This window comes from Pelodiscus sinensis, chromosome 18 (assembly GCF_049634645.1).
Source record: "Pelodiscus sinensis isolate JC-2024 chromosome 18, ASM4963464v1, whole genome shotgun sequence".
Taxonomy (NCBI): Eukaryota; Metazoa; Chordata; order Testudines; family Trionychidae; genus Pelodiscus; species Pelodiscus sinensis.
Window position 1 is genome coordinate 22,079,407 of NC_134728.1, and position 23,995 is coordinate 22,103,401.

At 45.6% G+C, this 23,995-nt stretch overlaps 2 protein-coding genes across 18 annotated transcripts in view; one reads left to right on the forward strand and one right to left on the reverse strand.

Annotated features, from left to right (window-relative positions):
• The window catches only part of ZMYND8 (zinc finger MYND-type containing 8), a 164,633-nt gene extending 160,222 nt beyond the window's left edge, over positions 1–4,411 (forward strand). For all 8 annotated transcript variants that reach the window (XM_025189255.2, XM_075901562.1, XM_075901561.1 and 5 more), the window contains one exon: positions 2,952–4,411. In XM_025189255.2, the coding sequence (XP_025045040.1) occupies positions 2,952–3,053 (102 nt within the window). In that variant the 3' untranslated portion in view covers positions 3,054–4,411. The remainder of the gene's footprint in view (positions 1–2,951) is intronic.
• Positions 4,412–21,756: 17,345 nt separating this feature from the next.
• Positions 21,757–23,995, reverse strand: part of EYA2 (EYA transcriptional coactivator and phosphatase 2) — a 171,722-nt gene continuing 169,483 nt past the window's right edge. For all 10 annotated transcript variants that reach the window (XM_075901579.1, XM_075901580.1, XM_075901583.1 and 7 more), the window contains one exon: positions 21,757–21,895. In XM_075901579.1, the coding sequence (XP_075757694.1) occupies positions 21,815–21,895 (81 nt within the window). In that variant the 3' untranslated portion in view covers positions 21,757–21,814. The remainder of the gene's footprint in view (positions 21,896–23,995) is intronic.

Genomic DNA, 23,995 nt, shown 5'->3' on the forward strand with positions numbered 1-23,995 from the left:
GGACTGCTGGATTTGGCTCATGCTGGTCTGGGATTCTGCACCTCTGCATTTTAAATGTAGTAAAAGCCCAGCAGCTCTTAGTAAATTTAAAATGCAGAGCCGCAGCCCAGGTGGCTCCTGGAGCCATCATGAGTTAAGACTGCTCAGTCCCAGATCAAGTCGGCTCCGGGAGCTCCCCCCGCTGCAGTTCTGCAGAGAAGTCTTTATCGACTAATCATGTAGCCAATATAGATTGTATCTATTTACATGAGTAGCCAGATAACCGCAATTTAACATCCTTAAACTCATGCAGTTGCTTGGTCACCAGTTGGGTTCCAGGAGAAGTGTGCCAGAACATACTTTTTACAGATTAGAAGCTGCTGTTATGAGCAAACGGACTTACATTTCTGGAGGAAGGTTAAAGTATAGAGATCTGCTTCTCAGGTCTGCCAGTAATTTGCTGTGAGCTTGAGCAAGTCACTTAACCATTTTGTGCTTCCGTATGTCTAGCTTTAGAATAAAATATCTACCAAATAGGGTATTATGAGATTTAATTTGTTAATGTGTGTAAAAGCACTTTGATGCCTTCAGTTGGAATTCATGACAGAACTGCAAAATTTTCTTTTACTAAGGTCATGTCTATGCTATGGACCTTACAGCAGCACAGCCATATAGCTACAGCTGTGCCACGGTAGGGGTAAGGTTTTCTATGTAGCCACTCTTCGCTGGCAAAAGAGAGCTCTCCTGCTGGCGTAATGAACACCCTCTTCCCTCCCCCCCCCCTTATGGAGCAACATAGTGCTATCCACACCAGTACTTTTGCCCGTGAAACTTATGTTGGCCAAGGGTGCAGGTTTTTTCCATTAAAAAAAGTTATACCAACAAGAGAGGTAGTATAGACCAGTGTTTCTCAGCCAGTGGTACAAGTACCCTTAGGGGTACTGGAGAAAAGTCTGAGGGGTACATCAACACAAGTGTTATTTGGAGAAAACTGAATTTTTTTTTGAAGTTTTACAGCGCTTTATTATTTTTTGTACTTTTTACACCCAAAAATGTTATTGTCTGCCCGGCTACGATTAAGTTATTTAAACAAATGTGTTGCAATGGTAGAAAAAAAAATTGTGTGTCTGAAAACTGTAGGTACTGGGGATACTTTTTTTTTTTTTAAAGTGGTACTTTATAAAAAAAGGGTTGAGAAACACTGGTATAGAGAATGTGTAAACATGGCAAAAGACAATTCGCAGTAATAGTAGGGTTTTGTTGTTAATCTGTGCAAAATGAGCTTGCACTATTATCTACACTATTGTTTTTACCAAAACATATGTTTTTCATTCTCACTTGTGCTTGAGCATATGGGGCAGGGGAGAAATCCTTAGAATCATAGAATCCTAGGGCTGGAAGACACCTCAGGAGGCCATCGTGTCCTGCCCCCTGCCCAAAGCAGGACCAGTCCCTTCCTGGGGAGAATATTATTAATGGAATTGCGAAACCCTAAATGCACTTATAAAGTTGTGTGTTTTGTATTCCAGTTTGAGAAGTCACAAATATGTTTCTCCAAGTAACAAAGGATTTTCACAGCCCCATTCTGTATTAGTTTTGGTAAATGTACACAGAAATGGGCTAACTACTGAGAATTCTTCAAGAACAGACAGAGTACTTATAATAGCCATCGGGACCACCTGTTCCTTTATCTCTGTGTAGCTGTGGTTCTCAGACTGTAGGTTGAGACCCCATAGTAGATTGTGACCTTGTTTTCGTGGGACTGCCAGGGCTGATGTTGGACTTCCTGGAGTCCAGGACTATGTTCCCTGTAAGCTACACAGTTGTGTAACTACCTTCATGACCCTGCACAAGCACTCAAGGCACCCGTGCAAGCAGGAGAGGAGGGCTGCACCTCCTCCAATCTAACATCCAGACAGGTGGCCCGAGGAGGAAGAGCCTGATCCAGGTTCCTCTCCCCCCAGCCCAAACATTACTGCAGCCTGGGTGCCCAGCTTTGGAGCAGTCCCCCCACCTCCGCCAGGGCATTCTGGCCCCAGAGGGGCTCCCCTCCTGAGGCCAGAGAGGCCTGGCTCTGGAGCAGCTCCCCGCCATAATTGAAGCAGCCTTCCCAGAGGAACTCTTGATCATAGCAGTCTGGACTCAGAGCCTCCATGTCTTGACCTGGTCCTAGACCTTCTTCCTTCCCCTGCTCCCCTGTCACACTCCTGCACCCCACCCTCAGCCCAGTCCCAGAGAGCCCTTGCACCCCAACCTGGTCTGAGCCCTCATCCCCACCCCAGAGCCTTCACCTCCAGCTGGTGCCCTCACCTTTGTGCCCCAGCTGCAGACCTGAGCCCCCTCTTGCACTCAGAACCCCTTAGCCCCATCCCTGCCGCATAAATGTTGTGTTATCAATATTAAGGCAACTTCTCTCACATCTCCAATAACAGAATTCATTCTGTTCAGGAGTGGGAAAAATTAGAAGGAACACTGATCCCGGGCTGAAGCCTGAGCCCTTCTGCCCAGGGCCAAAGCCCAAGGGTAGAAGCCCTGGGCAACAAGGCTCAGGTTGCAGGTCCCCACATCACATACCTGGGGCTGAAGCCTTTTGGTGTTGACTTTGCCCCCTAACCTGGGGCAGTGGAGCTCATGGTTTGCTCTGCCCCTCGCCTGGGACAGTGGGGCTTGAGCAAGCCCAGGCTTTGGTCCCCTCTCCTGGAGTTAGGTAATGTTTTTTGTTGTTGTTGTTGTCAGAAGGGTATCATGGTGCAATGAAGTTTGAGAATCACTGCTGTATATCATAACAGATTATAGGGAAATTGAGATTTTCTGCCTTTAGTGGGGCAGATGTGGTGAGAACAGCTGCTAAGTCTTGAATAAAAGATCCTATTTCTAGTTTTTCACTAGAAAATGATGGGCTCTATTTCTGTGGTGGTGTGAATGTAACCTTTAACATAACAATATGTGTTTTGCTTGGTTTTAATCCACAGACCATTCCTGTAGTGGTAAGTCCTTCTGCTGGGACAGTGGCAATGAGAACTGGAGTTCAGTATGTTCAGACCACAATGCCAGTCCAAGTACGAAGAGTCTAACTACTAACAAGAAACCCAAGCGACAGTTGGAATAAATAATTAATAAAATCTGTCTAATAGAAATGTGAAAATAAACACAGTTCTTTGGATTAACCTCAAAGGTTCAGACTTTAGCTTTGTATATGTGTACAAAGCATTAACTACACTACATTAATGTAAAGCATTAGCGCTGGCTTTAAAAAGCTGAGGTAAAATCCATGTTAAATCTATGCTTTGGTTGTAAATAATGTACAATTTGTGGATGTCATTAAAGTTAGAGTACCATCTCCTTTTTATATTTGTATTGACTTTAACTTATAAAGAGTGTTTGAAGTTGGTAAAGGAAAGATTAAAATAGCCTTATCACGAATGAACATTGAAAACTGGACTTAAGGAACTGAAGTTCCACAAAATCACTTTCTTTAGTTATCAAAAAAGAATCTGATCATCTTATTTGGGAATAAAAACAATTGAGCACTTTGAAACGGAATTAAAAAAAAATTGTCCAACTAAAGTTGAAAATGTACTTTTTAAAAATTGATTTTATTGGGCAAATTATGAAATTTGCAATCTGTGGGCCTGAAGTACACAAAGAGGGTATTTTTGTTTGTTTTTTACAGTGACCAGACTGTTTGAAATGATATTGTTTACAGGAAACCATCTTAAATTTCATTCAGCTTAACAGCAGTACAGTAGAAAGAATAATACCAACTGTTTAGTAACCTGATTTATGGTCAATAGTATCAGATGTGAGAAAAGTGGAATTTTTTTTCTATGCTTCATAGTTCAGTTTTTTTTTAAATTTGTCTCTAAAAAACTTTGAAATGCTTTTCAAATGGAACAAGAACTTGATTTGGAGAAGACTATGTATCATGAAACATGGGCGAAGGACTTTTGATGCTGGGCTAGAGCATGTATTATTTATATGATGGAATTTACATTTTTATGTAAGCATGAAACAGTACAGTATGAGAGAAAGTAACCCATGAAAATTCTGTCTGTTACACTTATACTGTAGTACCATTTTGTATGTTGTGTAAAACGAAAGCATTGAACAAAGCAAAGGTAATGTATGTATATGAGAAAATTAATTGTATTATATCATTCCAGTACATTTTGTTGTACATTTTAGTCATGTTGATTTCTCCCATTGTTTATAAAAGGATGCGATTTGTACAGTCTCCAGCTAGTTACCCACATTAGAGGAAAAAAAAGTATTAGAAGAAAAAAAATTGAGAACAGAATATTCGTGAATTGCAGTTGTGTCAAAAATAGCCTAGCTGGCCTTATTTGTGAAGCATAATTGCTTTTAGCATATGGAAGTATTTTTTCACATTTTCTTTGTATAAAATTTGTATTAAACTTAAATATCTTTTTGATTATTGTGTTTCTTTGTGACTGAGACAGGTGACACACTCTATGCTTTGGGTTTCCCCAATTATTCAGGAATCGTCACAATTTTTTATTAAACAGTTTTAGAAAAATGGTTTGTGGTCCTAGATCTCCAGTTTCCTTCTATCTGGATGAATGTTTATTTCTGGACAGTCTCCAGATCATGCAAATGTCCATAGAGTAGGATCTTCAGATTGGTCAAACTGTCAAACCTCTCAATAATTAGGTCTTGCCCAGAACAAGAATAAAGCTATGTTAACAATTTGTCCACTGAACAAGGGACCAATGTGCACAAAATGTGTAGTCACCTTCATTTTTAAGAGAGGCTCCAGGCCCCAACATTCATTGTTCAAACACCTGGTCACTTTTATCAGGGCTAAGTAGACTGTATCCCTGTGTTTAAAAATGAGAGTGGCTTGTGGGTATATTGTAAAACTCATGGGGGGAGCGGCATTTTAGCAATCAAGCTTTACAGACTTAATGTGTTTACTAGTTGCCAGGTCCCAAAGTAGTATATTAAAAGAGCTGCAGTGAAATTGAATATAATTACTAGAAGCCATCTTACCACCTCATGTTTTTATTGAGGCAATATTTGGTCTCTGTAAATCCCCCGTTTCTTGAGCAATGTTATTACACAAGAATACTAGCTTTCTAGAAAGTGTCTAGTCCTCATGGTCTCAAAGAAAAGCAGTATAAAAAGTGCACCCTAAAGTCTCAAAAACCCGATGGCAAATGTCCAACCCCCCCTTACTATTTTAATAACTGGCTTCAAAATAATTAATCTTGTGTTCTGGGGCTTGCCTCATGATTTTTAATGGCTTAAGATTCAAAATACTTTAAAGTTAGAGAAAGTTACAGAAAGAGGAATGTATTAGCAAGTCAAAGTATATTCTAGCCTCCCACATAGTTTTAAATTAACTTGCTAACACTTTAAATCTACAAACTTCCTTGTCTTCACTAAGATTGGTAGCCCATGTTATTTAATAGGAGGTAGGAGCATACATTTTTTCCTAATGAAGGGTAGGTTTGATTTTTAATGTATTGCACATTATGTTGCCACTTTATTATGCTAATGTGTGAAAGGAGAATGTTGGGCCAGTGTACACTGCAAAGTTGTCTTGGCATAGTTTTGTCTGCCAGGGCAATGAGGAAAAAAAAAACACCCTCCCCAGCTGACCGTAGTAGTCAACAAAACCCTCACTACACATAACTGTGCTGCCACAGGAATGCTTCTGTCAGAAGCATTGATACCATTTGGGGATGTGGTTTACTATGCCACCAAGAAAAACTCCCTTCTGTTAGTATAGGCTTCACCTGTACTAGGGGGCTCTGCAAGTACAGCTATACCAGCAAAGGATTTGTAGTGTAGACAAGTTCTTAAATGTAAATTTTTAATACATTCATGCATTCTTCACAAAGCTTGTGCAGTCAGGATACTCTGAGACCCCATCATAGTTTTCAGTCCTTCCATGATACACATGTGGAATACTGTGCTTTTAACATAGGAAAAAACTTCCTAAAACACCATAGTTGATGAGTTAGTGCAGTGTGTAACTTCGGTTTTAATTTACTGTAAATAACTTTTAAAATTAGCCTAAGTTTTTCCTGATTCTCTACTGGAGAATAAAGCTTTGTTACTTACTGTTTGTCCTGGTATACTGCAAGATGCTAGCTAGGCTGCACCCACTTTCCTTAGTGAGATGAGGGGGTGATAAATTTGCGTTGGCTAGAATTACAGTATTGTCAGCATATTTTAGAGCATGCTAGGAGCCAAAAGAACCTTTCATATTATTAAAGCAGCACTAACAGTGGACATTACACTGAAAACATTCAAATTAAAACTAGTACTGCTAGCAAAGTGTATTACAAGAAAAAGGAGACTTATTTTGTTAATAATATGGGAACATAAGTATCCAGAGTTCTTCCCTTTTCAAAGTTCTAGCATAGAAAGCAAAGATGCTGACAGTAATTGGAGAAGAATGGTGCAAAACTGAGGACTATATCTAAAGTACAGTTTAGAGACATTGTATTTTCTCTAACATAAATAGCTTTGAGAAGAGCAAATTTGGTAAATGGGGTTCCAAACCAGTCCCTGGCTTTATTACTCCAGGCACCTGCGTCAATAGGAGTTCATTTGCCATCATAATGGGTGTGCGATAAGAACCCAGGTGGATATGTGGAGAGCCCAGGAGCAGAGAAAGCAGTATGGGTAATTCATAGGTGGGTACTGTCTATAGAGCTGTGGATACCAATGTCTACCTAGGGATGTGGATATCGACAGATAGACATCTTGATCCATGGGGTTCCACTTGTTCCTGGAAGTTGGCAGTGCGGTTGTATCAGCCTTGCCACCAGTGGGGCTGTACAATCCCATACAGGAGATGCCACAGCTGTGAGCAGTACAGCTGCACTGCTGGCGTGGGGTGCTGGCTCCCAGGAGCAGCAGGCCTACACCCCTCTTCATTGGCCACAGTGTCTCTTGGGAGTAGAGCCCTGTGGATCAGTGGATACTGATGTCTATCCATGGATATCCATATTGTGGATAGACTGAATGTTTTCACATAGTGCAAGAGGAGACTGAGGTGTGATCAGGGCTGAATTAAGATTATGAGGGGCCTAAGGCTAGTGGGAAGAAAGGGCCTAAGTATGAATTACATATTGCAAGAAAAATGAGGTCATCAAACATTTATGTATATACATATTTACATAAAATTAACATGTTTATTCTACTCAGTTCACTCAATTTTTTCCCCCCACTTTAGCTGTGGCAAAGTCATGAATGATGTCATCATAGTTCAAAGACCTGACAATTTCATTCCCAATACTCGGGGGACAAACCACTGAGATGATCTTGTCATGGTGAATCAGAGGACATTTTTGACCCTTAGAAGAGAAAAGGAGCGTTCTCCACTCTAGTTAGTGATTATCAGTGACAAATACAGCTCTAGTGCAGTTTCAACATTTGGGAAACATTTGTCACATTGGATTCAGTGATAACTTGGTACATCCAAATAGATAAGCTTTTGTCATCTTTTCTCTCTCTATCTGAGAATGATATAAATCCAACACATTGAATACATCCTTTAGTAAAATCTAACTGGGAGATCATCTGGGTACTTCTGACAGATGTTTGCTAAGACCCTGGCCTCTATGTGGGGACTGGCTACCACCTAAGTATTGGGTAATTGACTAATCAAATAGTCCCCAGCTGATCCTGGGCTCCACACAGAACTGCCACTTTGAAACACCACATGCCGCCTGGGGACACCTCAGCTAGCCCCAGGCTGCACACTGCTTTTCAAAGCCACAGCACCATGTGGAACCCAGGGTCTGGCCCTAGGCTGCAAGCCCCTCTTCTCCCCTCTCCTCCCGCCCTGCCCTTGCCTCTATTTGATAGAGGCAGCAAGGAGGGTGGGGGAAGCGACTAACCGATAAGCATTTGCTTATCGGATAGTTGACTAGTCCTTTATATCCCTTTTGGCTTTTGGTTAATGTGGGAGCTAGAGAGCCAGGAGGATCTACTACAGTGTCCTGTCTGTAGCCAACAGCCTTAAGTGCATTTCCTCTGTATTCATTAGCTCTGCCATCTGCTTCTTCCTTCATTTTACATTGTGGAAGACAGACCCTGCTTCTCCCCCACCAATCACCTTTAAAGTGTTCACCAGTGAGGAAAGTGAGTGAAATTCTGCTTATCCAGTTGTGAAAAAGCAGAAGGGACCTAAATCTATTCTTGTGCAAAAATCTGTTCTCCTGGGCCCTCTCCTGAAGTCAATAAGGCTATAAAAATGTAACTGTTCCCAGGAATTGGCCTTTAGTCTCGTTCCCTCCTCAAATCACAATCATTCTATGCTTACCCAACATTTTCCATTTAGGAAAAAAGTTAAGAGTTGGGGCAGAAAAAAAGATTAACTTCAGCTTTTGAATTTTGGAATGAAACCAGAGGTGAAAGTAAGGCAGTTCACCCCAGTGTGCCAATGAAGTAACAGCCAGATGGGGTGCTCTGCTGCAGGAGGAGATGAGTGTGCTCCCAGCTGGGCTTCTGGAGCTCTCCTGTGGGCTGTGCCCCACACCAGACCAGGTTTGCCTGAGAAGCCCCATCCCCTGGCACCATTAAGGAAGGGCAAAAGGGGCTGAAGCCCCCCGCCCTTTCCTACCAATGCTGCCTGTTTCTTGCTATTCCCCTTCCATCACTGTCAGAGGGTGAGAGGGAACTCCTTTTAAGCCACAGAAAGCTGCTTTGCCTTGTCTTTTTTGTTGGTAAGAGAGTTCCAGGCTCCAGCTGTGAGAGCAAATTCACTCCCTCTCCCAAACACACACACTCAGCCCAGCTCTTCCTGCTACCTGAACAGGAGGGCCTAAACAATGGAATGACCTAATGATTAATCTGGCCTTGGGTATGGTACACTGCTAAAATTGCAGTGGTTCATACATTTCTCATTTAAAATTATATGGAATGGTCCCCAATAATTGGGCAGCTGGTGACCTGGTCGATATAGTTTACTTAAATTCCCACATAAATTCAATTTGTGGTATAACATCTCCACACTGCTGGTGAGCTTTACTCCAGAAGTGGATGCATTTCAATACCTACCAGTATGGTTTGTTCAATCACCCGCAAGCCTCCCATGTCAGTTAAAATAAGAAGACAAAGTGTGTGACATCAAAAACAGTCAACCAGAATTTTTGTTTCCAGTATTTACTTTCCGTGTGCTTTTAAGGCACAGCTGCAGTGACTGGGCACTTCTCAACATAGAATGAGCATCCTTTAGCTATGTGGTATGCATTCTCTTATTGTGATGGGCACCAGGTGGCTTCATTAAACAACTGTCCATTAGCTAGAGAGCCAGTGGCAATTCCTGGCAGGGGACTCAAACCTTCATCCCCAGTAGCTGGAATGCCCGTTTCATCATTCACAAAACCCAGGATTAGGTTAGCCAGAAGGTGCCTCTGAATACAGCTGCTTTCCTCCACCTAGCAGTGGCTCCACCCTCTTCCTCCTCTACTCCTGATCTGCAGCAGCTGCAGTTTGAAGCAGCATCTATACATGTCTTGCTGCACACTGGCCCCTCTCCTGCCTGGCTCTGCTTCCCTACCAAGAGATTCATGTTGCCCCCCACATTTCCAGAGGCTGATACACACCAGATGTGAGGCAGGAAAGCCTGAGGCAGACCCTGTGTGCCCTATCAGTTTTTCCCTGCACTCCTGCCTGTGGATACAGCTGCTCCTTTGAGCCAAGACCATGTTCCCCGGTCCCTTGCACATACTGTCCTCTAAAAGGAGCACTGCCCCTAGGATTGCCAGATGTCCAGTTTATGATGGGAACTGAGAGGTGTAGAGAGGGTGTTATGTGCCCAGGGGCAGAGGAAAAATTTGCACACACACCCCCGCCTCCAACCTGGCTGAGGCCTACCCTGGGAGGGGGGGGTGCTTGTACCACCAGTGGAGATGGAGAAGGGTTAGGCTGGGGGGTGGGGAGGAGGTTCCAGCCTGTAGTGGTGGGCGGAGGAGGAGCAGGCAAGCCGAGGGATGACAGGGAGAGCGGAGGGGGACTAAATTGGCGCCCCTTCCCCCCCAATATGGTACCAAGGGGCAACTGCCTTTCCCCACCTCCCTCTTTGCTACACCATTGCAGGAACTCCAAGTCAAAAAGGGACCCTGGCGCTGCAGTTCCGAGAAGCAGCCAGCATGTCCAGTTTGTAGATTAGTGATAGAAATGTAGCCGTGTTAGTCTGGTGTAGCTGAAACAAAAAACAGGACTAAGTAGTCCTGTTTTTTGTTTCAGTTTCTAGATGTGGGAGCAACCACAGGGACTCTGCATGCCTCCCACCCCAGTGCTAACTCCATAGCTCCCATTGGCTGTGAACCATGCCCAGTGGAAGATGCAGAGGCAGCAGCCGCTACAGGTGTGGACAGCCAACAGAGCCACCTGGCCCCTCTACCTAAGAGCCAGACATGCCAGCCAGGTCGGGTGGCAGCCTGAAGTAAGCACTGCCCAGCTGGTGCTTTCCCCTAAACCCTCCCCCACACCTCTTCCCCCACTAACAACCCCTGGGCTACGTCTACACTGGCATGATTTTCCGGAAATGCTTTTAACGGAAAAGTTTTCCGTTAAAAGCATTTTCGGAAAAGCGCGTCTAGATTGGCAGGACGCTTTTCCGCAAAAGCACTTTTTGCGGAAAAGCGTCCGTGGCCAATCTAGACGCGCTTTTCCGCAAAAAAGCCCCACTCTCCATTTTCGCGATTGGGGCTTTTTTGCGGAAAACAAATCTCTGCTGTCTATACTGGCCCTTTTGCGCAAAAGTTTTTCGGAAAAAGACTTTTGCCGGAACGGGAGCAGCGTAGTATTTCTGCAAGAACACTGACAATCTTACATGAGATCGTCAGTGCTTTTGTGGAAATTCAAGCGGCCAGTGTAGACAGCTGGCAAGTTTTTCCCCAAAAGCAGATGATTTTGCGGAAAAACTGGCCAGTCTAGACACAGCCCTGGAGCATCCAACCGCCCTCAGCCCCTCCCGCACACCAGCCTCATTCACGCTCTCTTGCCCCCTCTTCTGGCTTCAGCAGCTGAGGAAGTGAGTGAAGCGTCCTCTCCACTACGCGAATACACGTGAGAGTCTGTTCAGTGCCATGACCCCCTGCCGCAGCCGGGCGCCGCCTTCCGCACACGGAGCCCCGCGTGGCTGACCCCAGCCAGACCCCTCAGCCCGGTAAAAAGGGGGGGGCGGGGCGTTGCGATGGCGCCATTAGGCGCGGCACGAGCACAAAGGCGCCCCTGAGGGGAGATGCCGGTTCGGGGGGGGGGGCCTCCCCTCCCACCGCAGCGCCCGCCACACTGAATGGGGGAGGGGCTGGGCTTGAACACACGCCCCCGCACTGCCCTGAGCCCCTCGCGCGGAGCGGCCGGGGGTGCCTGGCAACGCGGGGGGAGGGGCAAAGCGCGGACCCCTCCCGCCCGTTGGGCTCCACGCGGGGTCATGAGGCGCAGGCGGACGGGGGGGGGGGGGTGATGACGGTTAAAAAATGCGTGGGGGGCATGATTGACGGACGGGGGGGAGGGGCGAGCTGAGCTCTACCCATTAACGTCCGTTGCCTGCAGCAAGCCCAGTCTAGGCTCCCTGCAGCGCGGGGCCCCGGGCGGCGGTTGGGGAGGGCCCCACGCTGCTGGCGCCCCGCTCCCTCAGGCGGGGTGGGGCGTGTATGTCGCAGGGCAGGGTGAATGATGGAGATTTGTTGCCATCATGTGGTTAAATGTGGGAACTAAGTTGCTGTGACGTACAGTAGTGCCCCCCCCCGCCCCTCCAGAAACCTCCGCGCTAGAGCTGGAAGGCCTCAGTCTAGCATCCCTGGGGTAAGCCTAGGGGGCTGCCTTTGCCCCCCCCCCCTTTTTTGCAAACCCTTAGTAATCGCAAAAGGAACAATTGTGTATAGCAGCCGTGCTCTGACTGACCAGCCTGTACAGATTAGTCACATGCTGGGGATGAGCCATGGTTTGGTTTCACATAATCAAAGCAGAGCGGGTTCAGCTCGGGATTACATTTTCATTGCATGACGAGCGGCTTGTGGGCAGCGCGTTTATCGAACACTAGGGCTGCGTCTAGCCCGGCATGATTTTGTGCAAATACTTTTAAGGGAAAAGTTTTTCCGTTAAAAGTATTTGCGCAAGAGAGCGTCTATACTGGCATGTGCCTTTGTGCAAAAGCATCCGTGCCAATGTAGACGCTCTCTTGCGCAAGAAAGCGCCGATGGCCATTTTAGCCATCAGGCTTTCTTGCGCAAGAAATTAACGTTGCCTGTCTACACTGGCCTCTTGTGCAAGAGGGCTTATCCCTGAGCGGGAGCGTCAAAATATTTGCACAAGAACCACTGATTTTGCACATTACAAAGTCAGTGTTCTTGCACTACTACTCGCTGCCAGTGTAGACAGGTGGCAAGATTTTGCGCAAAAGCAGCTGCTTTCGCACAAAATCATGCCACTCTAGACACAGCCTAGGGGGCTGCGCCCCCTGCTCACTACGCTCACCAACCCCCCTCTCTTTGGGGGTAGGTGTCTGGCCCAGGGGAAAGGGGGCAGGAACAAGCTGGGGGGGGGGAATATGGGGTCTAGGTGGAAGGGGTGAGGAGGGGTTGGATTTGGATTGTGGAGAGGATCCAGCATGGCCCTGGGCAGGGACAGGCTCGGATGCCGGAGGGGACCCAACCCCAGCAGCTCCTCCCCAGCAGCGCAGCCCCCCCAGGGCGTGAAGTGGGAGCTAGAGCTGGAGCAGCCCATGCCTGGAGGGGACAGCACCGAGGGTGGCCACAACAAGCACCTGAGGACAGAGGTGGAGGTGGGAAGTTATATGAGGATGCTGCTGACATGATGACATCACTCTCCATCATCCCACAGGGGAAAAAAAAGTATATATAGAGAGAGATTTCTGGTTTTGGTGTGTATTGTCCAATTTATATACAATTCAAGTACATTTGCTTGGCGTAATATGGTACCCAAAGTGCTTGTTTGCTGCTTAAAAGATGTAGTTAAATGAAGATGTATTGGCAACCCCTGAGGATGATGTCAGTTTAGGAAAACTAGCTGTTCTGTGCATTTGAGTGAAACAAAAGACAGGATTATATTTCTATTACTATTGTGTATTTGTGAAGTTCACAGAAGTGAGTCTTTAAAGGAGATTTTAGTAAGAGATTTGGAGGCTTTTTGGTGTTGGGGTTAGGAGGTCGTTCTGGCTATGTCTACACTACGAGTTTTCTCGGCAAAAAATATGCTAATGAGGGACTCATTTGCATGAGTCGCTATCTCATTTGCATATTTTCTGCTGATCCGTTTTTTCGCTAAGGTTTTTGTGCAAAAACAAGCAGGCTACAGCTACACTGGCATGATATTGCGCAAAAACTCTTTAGCGCAAGAGTTCTTGCATTAAAGTAGCTGCACAAGAGAGCGTCTACACTGGCATGTGCTTTTGTGCAAGAGATGTGCTTTTGCACAAGAGCATCCTTGCCAGTATAGACATTCTCTTGCGCAAGAAAGATCTGATGGCTGTTTTAACCATAGGGCTCTTTTGCGCAAGAAATTCATGTTGCCTGTCTACACTGGCCTCTTCCACAAGAACAGTTGCACAAAAGGGCTTATTCCTGAGTGGGAGCGTCAGAGTTCTGGTGCAAGAAGCCCTAATTTCATACATTAAAACTTCAGTTTACTTGCGCAAGAACACATGGCCAGTGTAAACAGGCAGCAAGTTTTTGCACAAGAGCAGCCGCTTTTGCGCAAGATTGCACCAGTGTAGACACAGCCGCAGTGTGGACATTTTCTTTTTGCTCAAAAACCTCATTTCTTGCAAGATCCTTATGCCGCAAAAAAAGAGGTTTACCAATCTTGTGGGAAAAGGGGTTTTTGTGCAAAAAGAAAACATCCACACTGCTTATTTTTGCACAAAAACCCTAGTGAAAAAATGGATCGGCAGAAAATATGCAAATGAAGACTCATGCAAATGAGTCCCTCATTAGCATATTTTTTGCCAAGAAAACTCATAGTGTAGACGTAGCCTCTGTGTATAAGCAACAAACGGGTGTAAAAGAATGGAAAAGAAAACAAAGGTGATGGAGGGGACTTGTCACCAGTTGAAGAAAAAAAAAAGACAAGAAGGGGAATACAATAAGGAACTAATACGAAAGCCAGGGTGGAACTTTGTAGGGTCTCTCTATTGAGCACTCTATTTTTGATGGTATGGGCAAAAGGAAGAGCAGGGAAAATCCTGGAGAAGAAATGTTTTGTGCTGGAATCACACTGTAACCAAAGGCAATGTTTGCAAGGAAGTGGGGAACCCAGGCTTTTCTGCTTGTGGTTCCCCTCCTCCAGCCAATAGAAAAAGTACCTGAAACAAAGCTCTTGGAACCCACATGGACACCAGGTTTGTCTGGGGCCATGCTGAGCTGAGTATCCCACTGCAGCTCTGGCACTTTTATCATCCATAATTCTGAAGACAAGATGATGCTTCCTATTGGAGACAGTTGGGCCTGTTACTGATGTCTCCCCCAACTCCTAATGAGTCTAACTGGCAGTCTCCATCATTGAAGGTAACAGATGTGCCACAATTGCATCCGCTACTCTTGTTCATTTTTCCCAAAGAAAATATTCAGCAGGAAAAGGTAACAATTGACCAGGCTTGTTCTTTTTTATATTCGTTTACACAGCGTCCTTCCATACACAATTCATGTTTAGAGTCATGGCATGCAGTTGAACAAAAAGAAAAGCAATGATAATGAAGGGATCTCTTATGTAATTCATTAATTGTAGTGAAAGCCTGGGCACAATTAGTGTAATGACTCTTTTGTATGATGTCCCTGTATGTTGAATACCTGAGATAAAGACCTGCACCCTATTGAAGTTAGCAAAAGTTTTGCCAGTGACTTCAAGGATGAAATCTTGGTTTCATTGGAGCCTGTAGAATGTGGACATAAGAACAATTAAGTAAGGGTATGTCTACACTATGGAGAAGATCGAACCTCCCAATCTTCCAGGGTTCGAATTAGCAGGTCTAGTTATGATAGCTAATTCGAATTGAGAGGGGCACTCCAGTCAATGCTGGTAGTCCTGCTTCCACAAGGAGTAAGGGAAGTTGAAGGAAGAGTGTTCTCCCTTTGAATTCCTGCAGTGTGGACAGCACCAGAAGTCGAGTTAAGGTACTTCGACTTCAGCTACACAATTAACATAACTGAAGTTGCATATCTTAATTTGACCTTGTCCTGTAGTGTACACATATCCTTAAGAAAGGACCAGTAGACAGAAAAAAGATTGGGTGATAGAGGCATAAATTATAAGAGAAAGGAAGGAAAGTACTAATAATACTTTAGCACTCTTATAGCACAGCAAAGAGAATTAATCCACCCCTAGCAATCTGCCTCTTCAGATTACAAACTGTAACATATCTGTCAAAACTAATTTATTTAATTTTAATTACTGTGTTTCCAAAGTCTGTTATAGCCCTGCAGCACCTTACTGCTCTGATAGGTAACAGATTCAGCAAAGCATCTACAATAAATCAGCATTTACAACCTTCATCCCACTCAAACTATGCAACAGATGAATTATTGCCCTTAATTGCAGTAGCATCATATAATACAAGTTTGAACTGGACAGAGTTTTCTTCTCAAGAACTCCGAGAAGCTTAATGAGGCTTGAAGTAATGGGCCTGCTGCTTTGCATCACCCATGGTTGTTATTTGCTTACAAACACTTATTTCTGTGTTAGGGCCCATTGCTATAAGCATTTTTAAGTCCGCCAGACTACAGGCAGTCCCCGGGTTACGTACAAGATAGGGACTGTAGGTTTGTTCTTAAGTTGAATCTGTATGTAAGTCGGAACTGGCGTCCAGATTCAGCCGCTGCTGAAACTGATCAGTTTCAACAGCGGCTGAATCTGGATGCCAGTTCTGACTTACATACAGATTCAACTTAAGAACCCCAGGCATCCCCAAGTCAGCTGCTGCTGAAACTGATCAGCGGCTGATTCCAGGAAACCCGGGGCAGGGGCTTCCTGTAGTCAGCCACTGGTCAGTTTCAGCAGTGGCTGACTTGGGGATGCCTGGGACAGAGCAGCTGGGGTGCTGCTGGGTTGGTCCAGTAGTGCCGCCGCTCCTCGGCGCTACTGGACCAACCCAGCAGCACTCAAGCTGCTCTGCCCCAGGCGTCCTGATTCAGCCGCTGCTGAAACTGACCCAGCAGTGGCTGAATCAGGACGCCTGGGGCAGAGCAGCTGGGGTGCTGCTGGGTTGGTCCAGTAGTGCCCAGAGCGGCGCTACGGGACCAACCGGCAGCGCCCCAACTGCTGTACCGCAGGTGTCCGGAGCAAAGCCGCGGAGCACGGGGTCAGCGGGACAGCCCAGACGCGCTGTGGCTGTCCTGCTGCCCTCGGGCTCTGTGGCTTTGCTCTGCTTTGCTCCCCGTCCCCCTGGTCTGCAGACCAGGGGGACGGGGAGCAAAGCGGTGGAACACGCGGGTAGCGGACAGCCCAGACGCGGGGACGGGGGGGGGACGGGGAGCAAAGCAGAGGAAAGTCGCGTCTGGGCTGTCCGCTGTCCGCGTTTTCCACCGCTTTGCTTCCTCTCCCTGGTCTGCTGGAGACCAGGGAGAGGGAGGGCCCCGTTCGTAACTGCGGATCCGACATAAGTCGGATCCGCGTAACTCGGGGACTGCCTGTACCTCTAAAATATAGAGAGAGATACTACAGTGTTCTAGAGTACATCTGTTTGCAAGTCCATTTGTTCAAGAACTCTTCCTAAATGATAAGAGCTAGGACCATCAAATTTGGTATGCAACTTCCTCTTCTCCTAACTTATCCTAAAGTCAGGGTTAGTTGTGTTAGGACACCCGGAGGCCTTTGGAAAAGGACTTTTTCCCATCATATACAAAGGGAGGACTGATGTTTGGAGGATGCAATATGAACGTGGCCACTGGGGGCAGCTGTACCACCACAGGAGTGGCCAGCATGGGTGGGACTCTGCCATTTTGCCTGACAGCTTACTGAGTGAGTAGCCCCCCTGTTGCAAGCCCTTTCCCCGCTCCTGGCCCTTTTCTGCAGTGCCAGAGGGAGAGAAAATGTCCCTAGTGGCTGGGGGGAGAAAACACTAAGAAAATGCCCCTGGCAACTAGAGGGAACTGGGAAGAGAGAGAAGAGGCCCATGTGGGATGGGAATCCCTACCCTGAGCCCCTCTTCACTCCCAACCCTCACTCTCACCCCCCTACCTCCTGAACTCCCCCTGCCCCATCCCCAAGATCCTGCCCTGACTCCTACCCCACATTGCCAACCCCCTGCCAGCAAGTTAAGGGAATGTGGATTGGGTAAATAGACAGTAAGATGGATAGAAAGCTGGCTGGAAGGTCAGGCCCAATGGGTAGTGATCAATGGCTCGATGTCAGGATGGTGGTTGGTTTCTTGCCGAACCCAAGGTTCGGTTCTGGGACTGGTTTTGTTCAACATCTTTATTAATGACCTGAATGAGGGGATGGATTGCACCCTCAGCAAGTTTGCAGATGACACTAAGCTGGGGGAGAGGTAGATACGCTGGAGGGCAGGGATAGAGTCCAGAGTGACTTGGACAAATTGGAGGATTGGACCACAAGAAATCTGATGAGGTTCAACAAAGACAAGTGTAGAGTCCTGCACTTGGGACGGAAGAATCCCAAGCATTGTTACAGGCTGGGGACTGAATGGCTAAGTAGCAGTTCTTCAGAAAAGGACTTGGAGATTACAGTGGACGAGAAGCTGGATATGAGTCAACAGTGTGCCCTTGTAGCCAAGAAGGCTAATGGCATATTAAGTTGCATTAAGAAGAGCATTGCCAGTAGATCCAGAGATGTGATTATTCCTCTTTATTCGGCTCTGGTGAGGAGTATTGTGTCCAGTTCTGGGCCCAATTACAGGAAGGATGTGGACGCATAAGAGAGGGTCCAGCGGAGGGTGACCAAATGATTAGGGGGCTGGAGCATATGACCTATGAGGAGAGGCTGAGCGAGTTGGGTCTATTTAGTCTGCAGAAGAGACGAGTGAGGGGGGATTTGATAGCAGCCTTCAACTTCCTTAAGGGAGGTTCCAAAGAGGATGGAGAAAGGCTGTTCACAGTAGTGATGGATGGCAGAACAAGGAGCAATGGTCTCAAGTTGCGGTGTGAGAGGTCCAGGTTGGATATTAGGAAAAACTATTTCACTAGGAGGGTGGTAAAGCACTAGAATGGGTTACCTAGGGAGGTGGTGGAGTCTCCATTCCTAGAGGTGTTTAAGTCTCGGCTTGACAAAGTCCTGGCTGAGTTGATTTAATTTGGGATTGGTCCTGCCTTGGGCAGGGGCCTGTACTTAATGGGCTTCTTAGGTCTCTTCCAGCTGTATGGTTCTATGATTCTATGAAGAACCGAGGCAATGCTGGGTAAATCTACTAGTATCTTAACTATAAATTGTGCTATCACAACTACAATAAGCCTGATAGACTGTTTAAATATCATAAAAATAATGAAGAGACCTGTGGCACCTTAAAGACTAACAAATTTATTTGGGTATAAGCTTTTGTGGGCTGGAGCTCACTTCATCAGATGCATGAACTTAATTTAGTGACTGACATTTGAAAAGGGGTTCTCTACTCCCCTTACAAAAGGACTTTAAAGGAGAAAGTTCTTTTCAAGCTTGTGCTATGGAACGAAGGTCACTGTGAAAACAATTAATCAATACTAGATGGGAAGATACAAATTATTCTAAATACAGTGCTACACAGTAACAGGCAGACAGCCAATAATAGAACAAAGGATTCTCTGGAAATGCAAGCCAATGATGAAACAAGCCAAACCTTAGTGCAGCTTGTTTTTCTCTGTTTGGAAATATATTTTGCTCACTGAAGTGTTGACAAGTCAGTGGCAGTAACACTGCAACTCTTATAGTCCCATTCAAGTCCCAAGAGGCCATAATATAATCTACCATATAGGACATATCTCTGTCTTGTTTTTACTTAAAACAAGAATAAAAAAGCCTGTGGGATCAGTTCAGAGGGAGAAATGTTGACCCTCAGGAAGTGGAGAGGCTGTGATTATATTAATAATGTCATCAGTATGTCAGGCAAGGCTCAGTTTGCTCACCTGGAACTCAGAGGTGGCTTACAGGATCTGGTCACCTTATGGCTACCCCAACCTGGTTGTTGGTATAGTATAGAAAGGACTGTCAAGCTGCACCAGTGTTTCAAAATATTTTAAAATATGGTTACACAGAATAGTCTGGCATATGCCTGGATACGGGCATTCCCAGCTGCTAACCTCGGACTGATACGTATTTGCAGGTAACCAGTTATTTGCAGAACTAAACCTAGATTCCCTGAGACAGGGAAAGCTGAAGCCACTCTTTTTAGTGAGAAGGGGACACTTCTTCCTGGTGGCATGCCAGGTCTGTGAAATAACAATGTTCTTGTTGGCATGTCAGTAAATGTTACAGAGTCATAGGAGAGATGAATATGGGCCCTACACGGGGGAGAGCAAGGGTGTGTGTATTAACATGAGAGAGGCTAAATCCTATAACTCTATTGAGCTGGGGTGGGGGGAAGGGGAGAGTGAAGTGAAGGAAAACCACAAGCACGTAAGTGAGCCAGAGAATGTCCGAACATGTTCCGAAAGCAAAGTCTTTAACTTGCTTCAGAAAGAATGTGCTATTGGGTAAAATGAGCCAGCCAATGCCTCAGAATTCCATGAGAAACAGTTGATTGGCAAGTTCCTGAAAGCTGCAGCTTCACTGTTAGTGGCCTACAATTCCCCAGAGCCACTGCCTTTTGGAGGTTTTATTCACACTTGTATTATCTCATTGGAGCCTGTTTGTCATTCACATTTCCCCCTTCCCCTAATTTCTCTGGTTTCTTGTGCTAGTTTTGCAGCCAAATTTAATCATTGTGCTGGCCAAACAGTGCAGAAAGACTTTGCTTTGTCCTAGACTCCCTCTCTCAGAAGCCCATAGGACCAGTGACTCCTCTGCTGGAGAATCACACTTTGTTTTGTTTTGTGCCTTGCCCGGACCTGAAACAGACTTTTTTTATCTGCTGCCTGCTGTAAGCCAGTGTGGATAACATACTTTGCAGATGCTGCATGCATGGCTGAAACTTTTGAGCCAGATGCTGAGATTAAATTATTCTGTGGTCAGTACTCCACACTCACCCTGCAGGAACTCCCTCCCTCAAAGCTGGCAATGGATCTTTATTTCCTGAAGTGGATGTTTTGAAATTCTCAGGCTGTGTAGCTACAACTGTTGTATCTTTAAAACCTATTTAACTTCACACCTGTGTGCAAACAGTAAATATGCTGCATTGATAATGAGGCCAATACATTCTGTTATACTGTTTCTCTTTTGAGGATATGGCCATTTAATCATCTCCCATGCATCTTTCCTCTAAACCTTCCTCTGCTATGAAACATACAAATTACACCCATCTGGTATTGGGTAGGCAAGGGGCAAACTCTGATTTCTGCTGATGTGCTAAACTTTGTTTTATTGTTACAATCTCCTTGCAACCAACATCCACTCCATTTCTTTGTTTTGCACACTAGTGGCATCCCATATGACAAGTAGATTGTAGCCTCTCTAGAGCTGGGGCTCTTTCACTTGTCACTTGTTTGTACAGAGGTCCTGATCTTTGGTCTTTCGAGGTACTACTGTAATCGAAACAATAATAAAATCTGTATTGAGAATTAGAGATTTATTCAAGCAGAGGGAGCCAAAACGTTTGACACTGACAATGGTTGCCAAGGCAGCTCAGCAGGAGCTTGTAGGCTGAATCTAATTTGCATATGCATTTATTTACATAAATAAATGACATAAATAAATGTGTCGGATTGTAATATTTGCTTCCCTTAATAGTTGAACAGAAGTTGTTTGTTGGCCAAATTTGCTGGTACTTAACACACTTTGGTGATTATCTTTGCTCATTACCATGCCATCAAAGAGAGCTCCCATAGACTGTAAACTTGGCATCTCTAATCTAAGTTTTCCTAGTCCATCTCTAGCTCACAGGGGAAGCAAGAATTCCACACATCTGCTAGATCAAGCAAATGCATGGAAAGAAGAGCAGGCGGGTGTTCTACTCCCCAAAAATGTAAACGTAGTTTTATTTAATGCCTTTCATTCATCACAAGCTACTTCTCCCCACCTGCCAAAAAGAAGATGGCAGCATAAGGCACAGTTTAGACACATGCACAGTTCACATACCATCTAAATCACGTTTAAAAAACATAGCTATAATTCTTACCAACAGTTCCCAAAGATCTCATTAATAATGTACACAATATGATTGTCCACAGTTTCTCGTGGAGAAAAGAACTATTAAATTAGAATTGTAGGACCCCTTACCCTCCCCCCAAAAGAAGATAGCAACACAGGTACAGCGCTTAATACCAGAGTAATGAGATTAGTTCATAAATTAAAAAAAAATACAAAACCCCCAACTATTTCACTCTTATTTTCAGGAAGTCCCACATGATGTAATGAAGAGTCCAGTGATGCCCAAAATTCCATGCTGTGTCCTTTCTTCCCTTTTTCAAAGCAAGAAAACTGACAAGTAGAACCAGGACCTTAAGTCTTTTGTGTGCTTCAAAGTCATTCACGTGGCAATAAAACAGTCAAGAGTCCAGTTTCAGCTCTAAAAATCCATTTTAGCCATAAAACTGAAGGATCCCCATTGAGTGATCTGGAGGTTTTTCTCTCCACCCAATGGAAGAAGGATTTGATACACTGATTTCCTGATGCAGACTCTTAAAGGTTCCCCTTGAAGAAAGACGATTGCAGTTGTTGTAAGATCAATTATATAAAATACCAAAGAATAAGTTGAGCTGATGTCTCTCGGAGTGATGCTTGCCCAGCACTGAGATGTTGGGGTCTGCTACAAGTATTCAAGTTCTAGAGCGTGCCTGAGAGCCTCCAGGTCAGCATGACAGGAGATTCTCCAAAATGGCATGTTGTGCTGGAATGAAACCAAAATATATTTCTTAAACATAAAAGATCTGTTGTAGTTTGCCCCCTGAAAAATGGGATGAGTTACATCCTTAGCTACCAACTCACAATATTGCTACAGAGACAAAGGATCATCTTAGAAATTAAAAGATGGGGGAGGGAGGGGATTTGGCAGAATCTGCAGAGACCAGAAAACAGTGCAAATTGCTAGGAACTTCCTGAGTTTGAGAGGCACTTTTTCATGCTGTCCGGCATGGGAGGAAACAAGTGAAGCAGGGCAAGTATCTGGATGCCTGCAACGATTTCCTATTGTTATATGCAAAAAAACCTTTACTTCCCATTTTCCTGCAGGATTTAATGTGAATGTTTCTAGGATAAGAAAGTTCTTCAAAACAAAATCTTGCTCCTTCTTCCTGATCTCTAAAATGTATAGCAGTACTGGCCTTAGCAACACAACAGATAAGTGCTTTGAGATTCTCCACATAGCTCTGTAATCCTTTTCTATAAATAAGACATGCTCCACGCCACAAAAACCACCTTTGTGTTGCCACCTCTCCATTGATTAGGAAGTTATGCAATAAAATGAAGTTGTTTACATAATCAAAAGCATGCACCACAAAGCCATTGGTTTTTATCAATTATAGTTCACAATGCATGAAAGACAAGCCTCGGAGCAAATCCATAGGCACATAGGAACTGAAATAATGGATCAGCATAGCATTTGCATGCCACTGAGCTGTTTCCTGTACAGGTGATGTTAAGGGAAAATCTTCCGGCACTGGTGCATGTGGCAAGCACGCACACTTATGTTGAATGGACATGAGCAACACATCTCGAAGAACATCAATAACTGTCTTTTGTGCCCAGGTTACGGTACAGGATAACCCCATCTTCAGGAAGCTCTGACTCTCATTTGTCAGAAGCTGGATTATTCTCTAATAGGGTATGTCTACACTGCAAAGTTCATTTGAAATAACAGCTGTTATTTCGAATTAACTTTAATAGTGTCTATCCATGCAAACTGCTATTTCAAATTTAATTCAAAATTTAATTGGAAATAGCGGAGCCCTTAATTTGAATTTGGTAAACCTCATTCTATGAGGAGTAACGCCAAATTCGAAATAGCTATTTTGAATTAAGTTCTGTGTAGACATTTAATTTGAAATAGGGGGCCTCCAGTCTTTCCCAGGGAACCCTGGTGGCCACTCTGGGCACAACCAGGAAAACTTACTCTCCTCTCCCCCAGCCCAGGAGTCATTAAAGGGGTAGACCCTGGCCACAGTGCCTGTGCCAGATCCAAGCCTGCCAGCCCAGAGCCAGCAGTGGCCACCGGGGCCCCTGACCCAGGGGCCCCAAAACATAAGCCAGCAAGCTACTGGCAGCCAGCCCTCACCGCTCCCCAGGAGCAGTCTGCCAGCTCTCAGGAGCCTGACAGGGGCTGGAGCAGGTGGGCGCCTTCCTGGTCCAGGGTGGAGATCATGGATTTTATTCAGGTTTGGGGGGGATGCCCCCAACGTCCATGATCTCCGCACTAGACGGAGGAACGCGGCCATCTATGTCAGGATAGCTGCCAGCCTGGCCACCAAAGGCCACATGCGAACCCAGGCACAGGTTAGCATGAAAGTCAAGTTGGTCTGGCGAGACCCCCAACCCTGAGCCCTGAGCTTCCCCTCCCGCGTCTTCCCCTTGCTTTCCCCTTCCAGCTCTCTCCTCCCAGATTTCCCCCTCTCCTCTCCTACCCTCTCTTTTCCCCTCTCCCACCTCCTTTTCCCAGTCTCCCCAGAGGTTCATCCCCCTGACAGTTTTGTTCAATAAACCCAGTTTCTATTTTTGAACATACGTGTCTTTTGTTTGACATCAGGAAGGGGGGCTAGGGAGGGGTAAGTGGAAGGACATGAGGGAGGAATGGGCACAAGCCCCAGGTGGGGAGGACTGGGGAGGCTCTGAGGGCTTCTTGGGGTGGAGGCTCTCTCCCAGGGCCTCCTGGATCCTGACAGCCCCCTGATGGAACCCCCGATGCAGCCTGCAGCTGGGCTGATGGCAACGACCCCACGAGACACACCGGCATGCCCAGGGGCAGCTCCGGCTCCATGTGGCCCAGTGCTGTGGT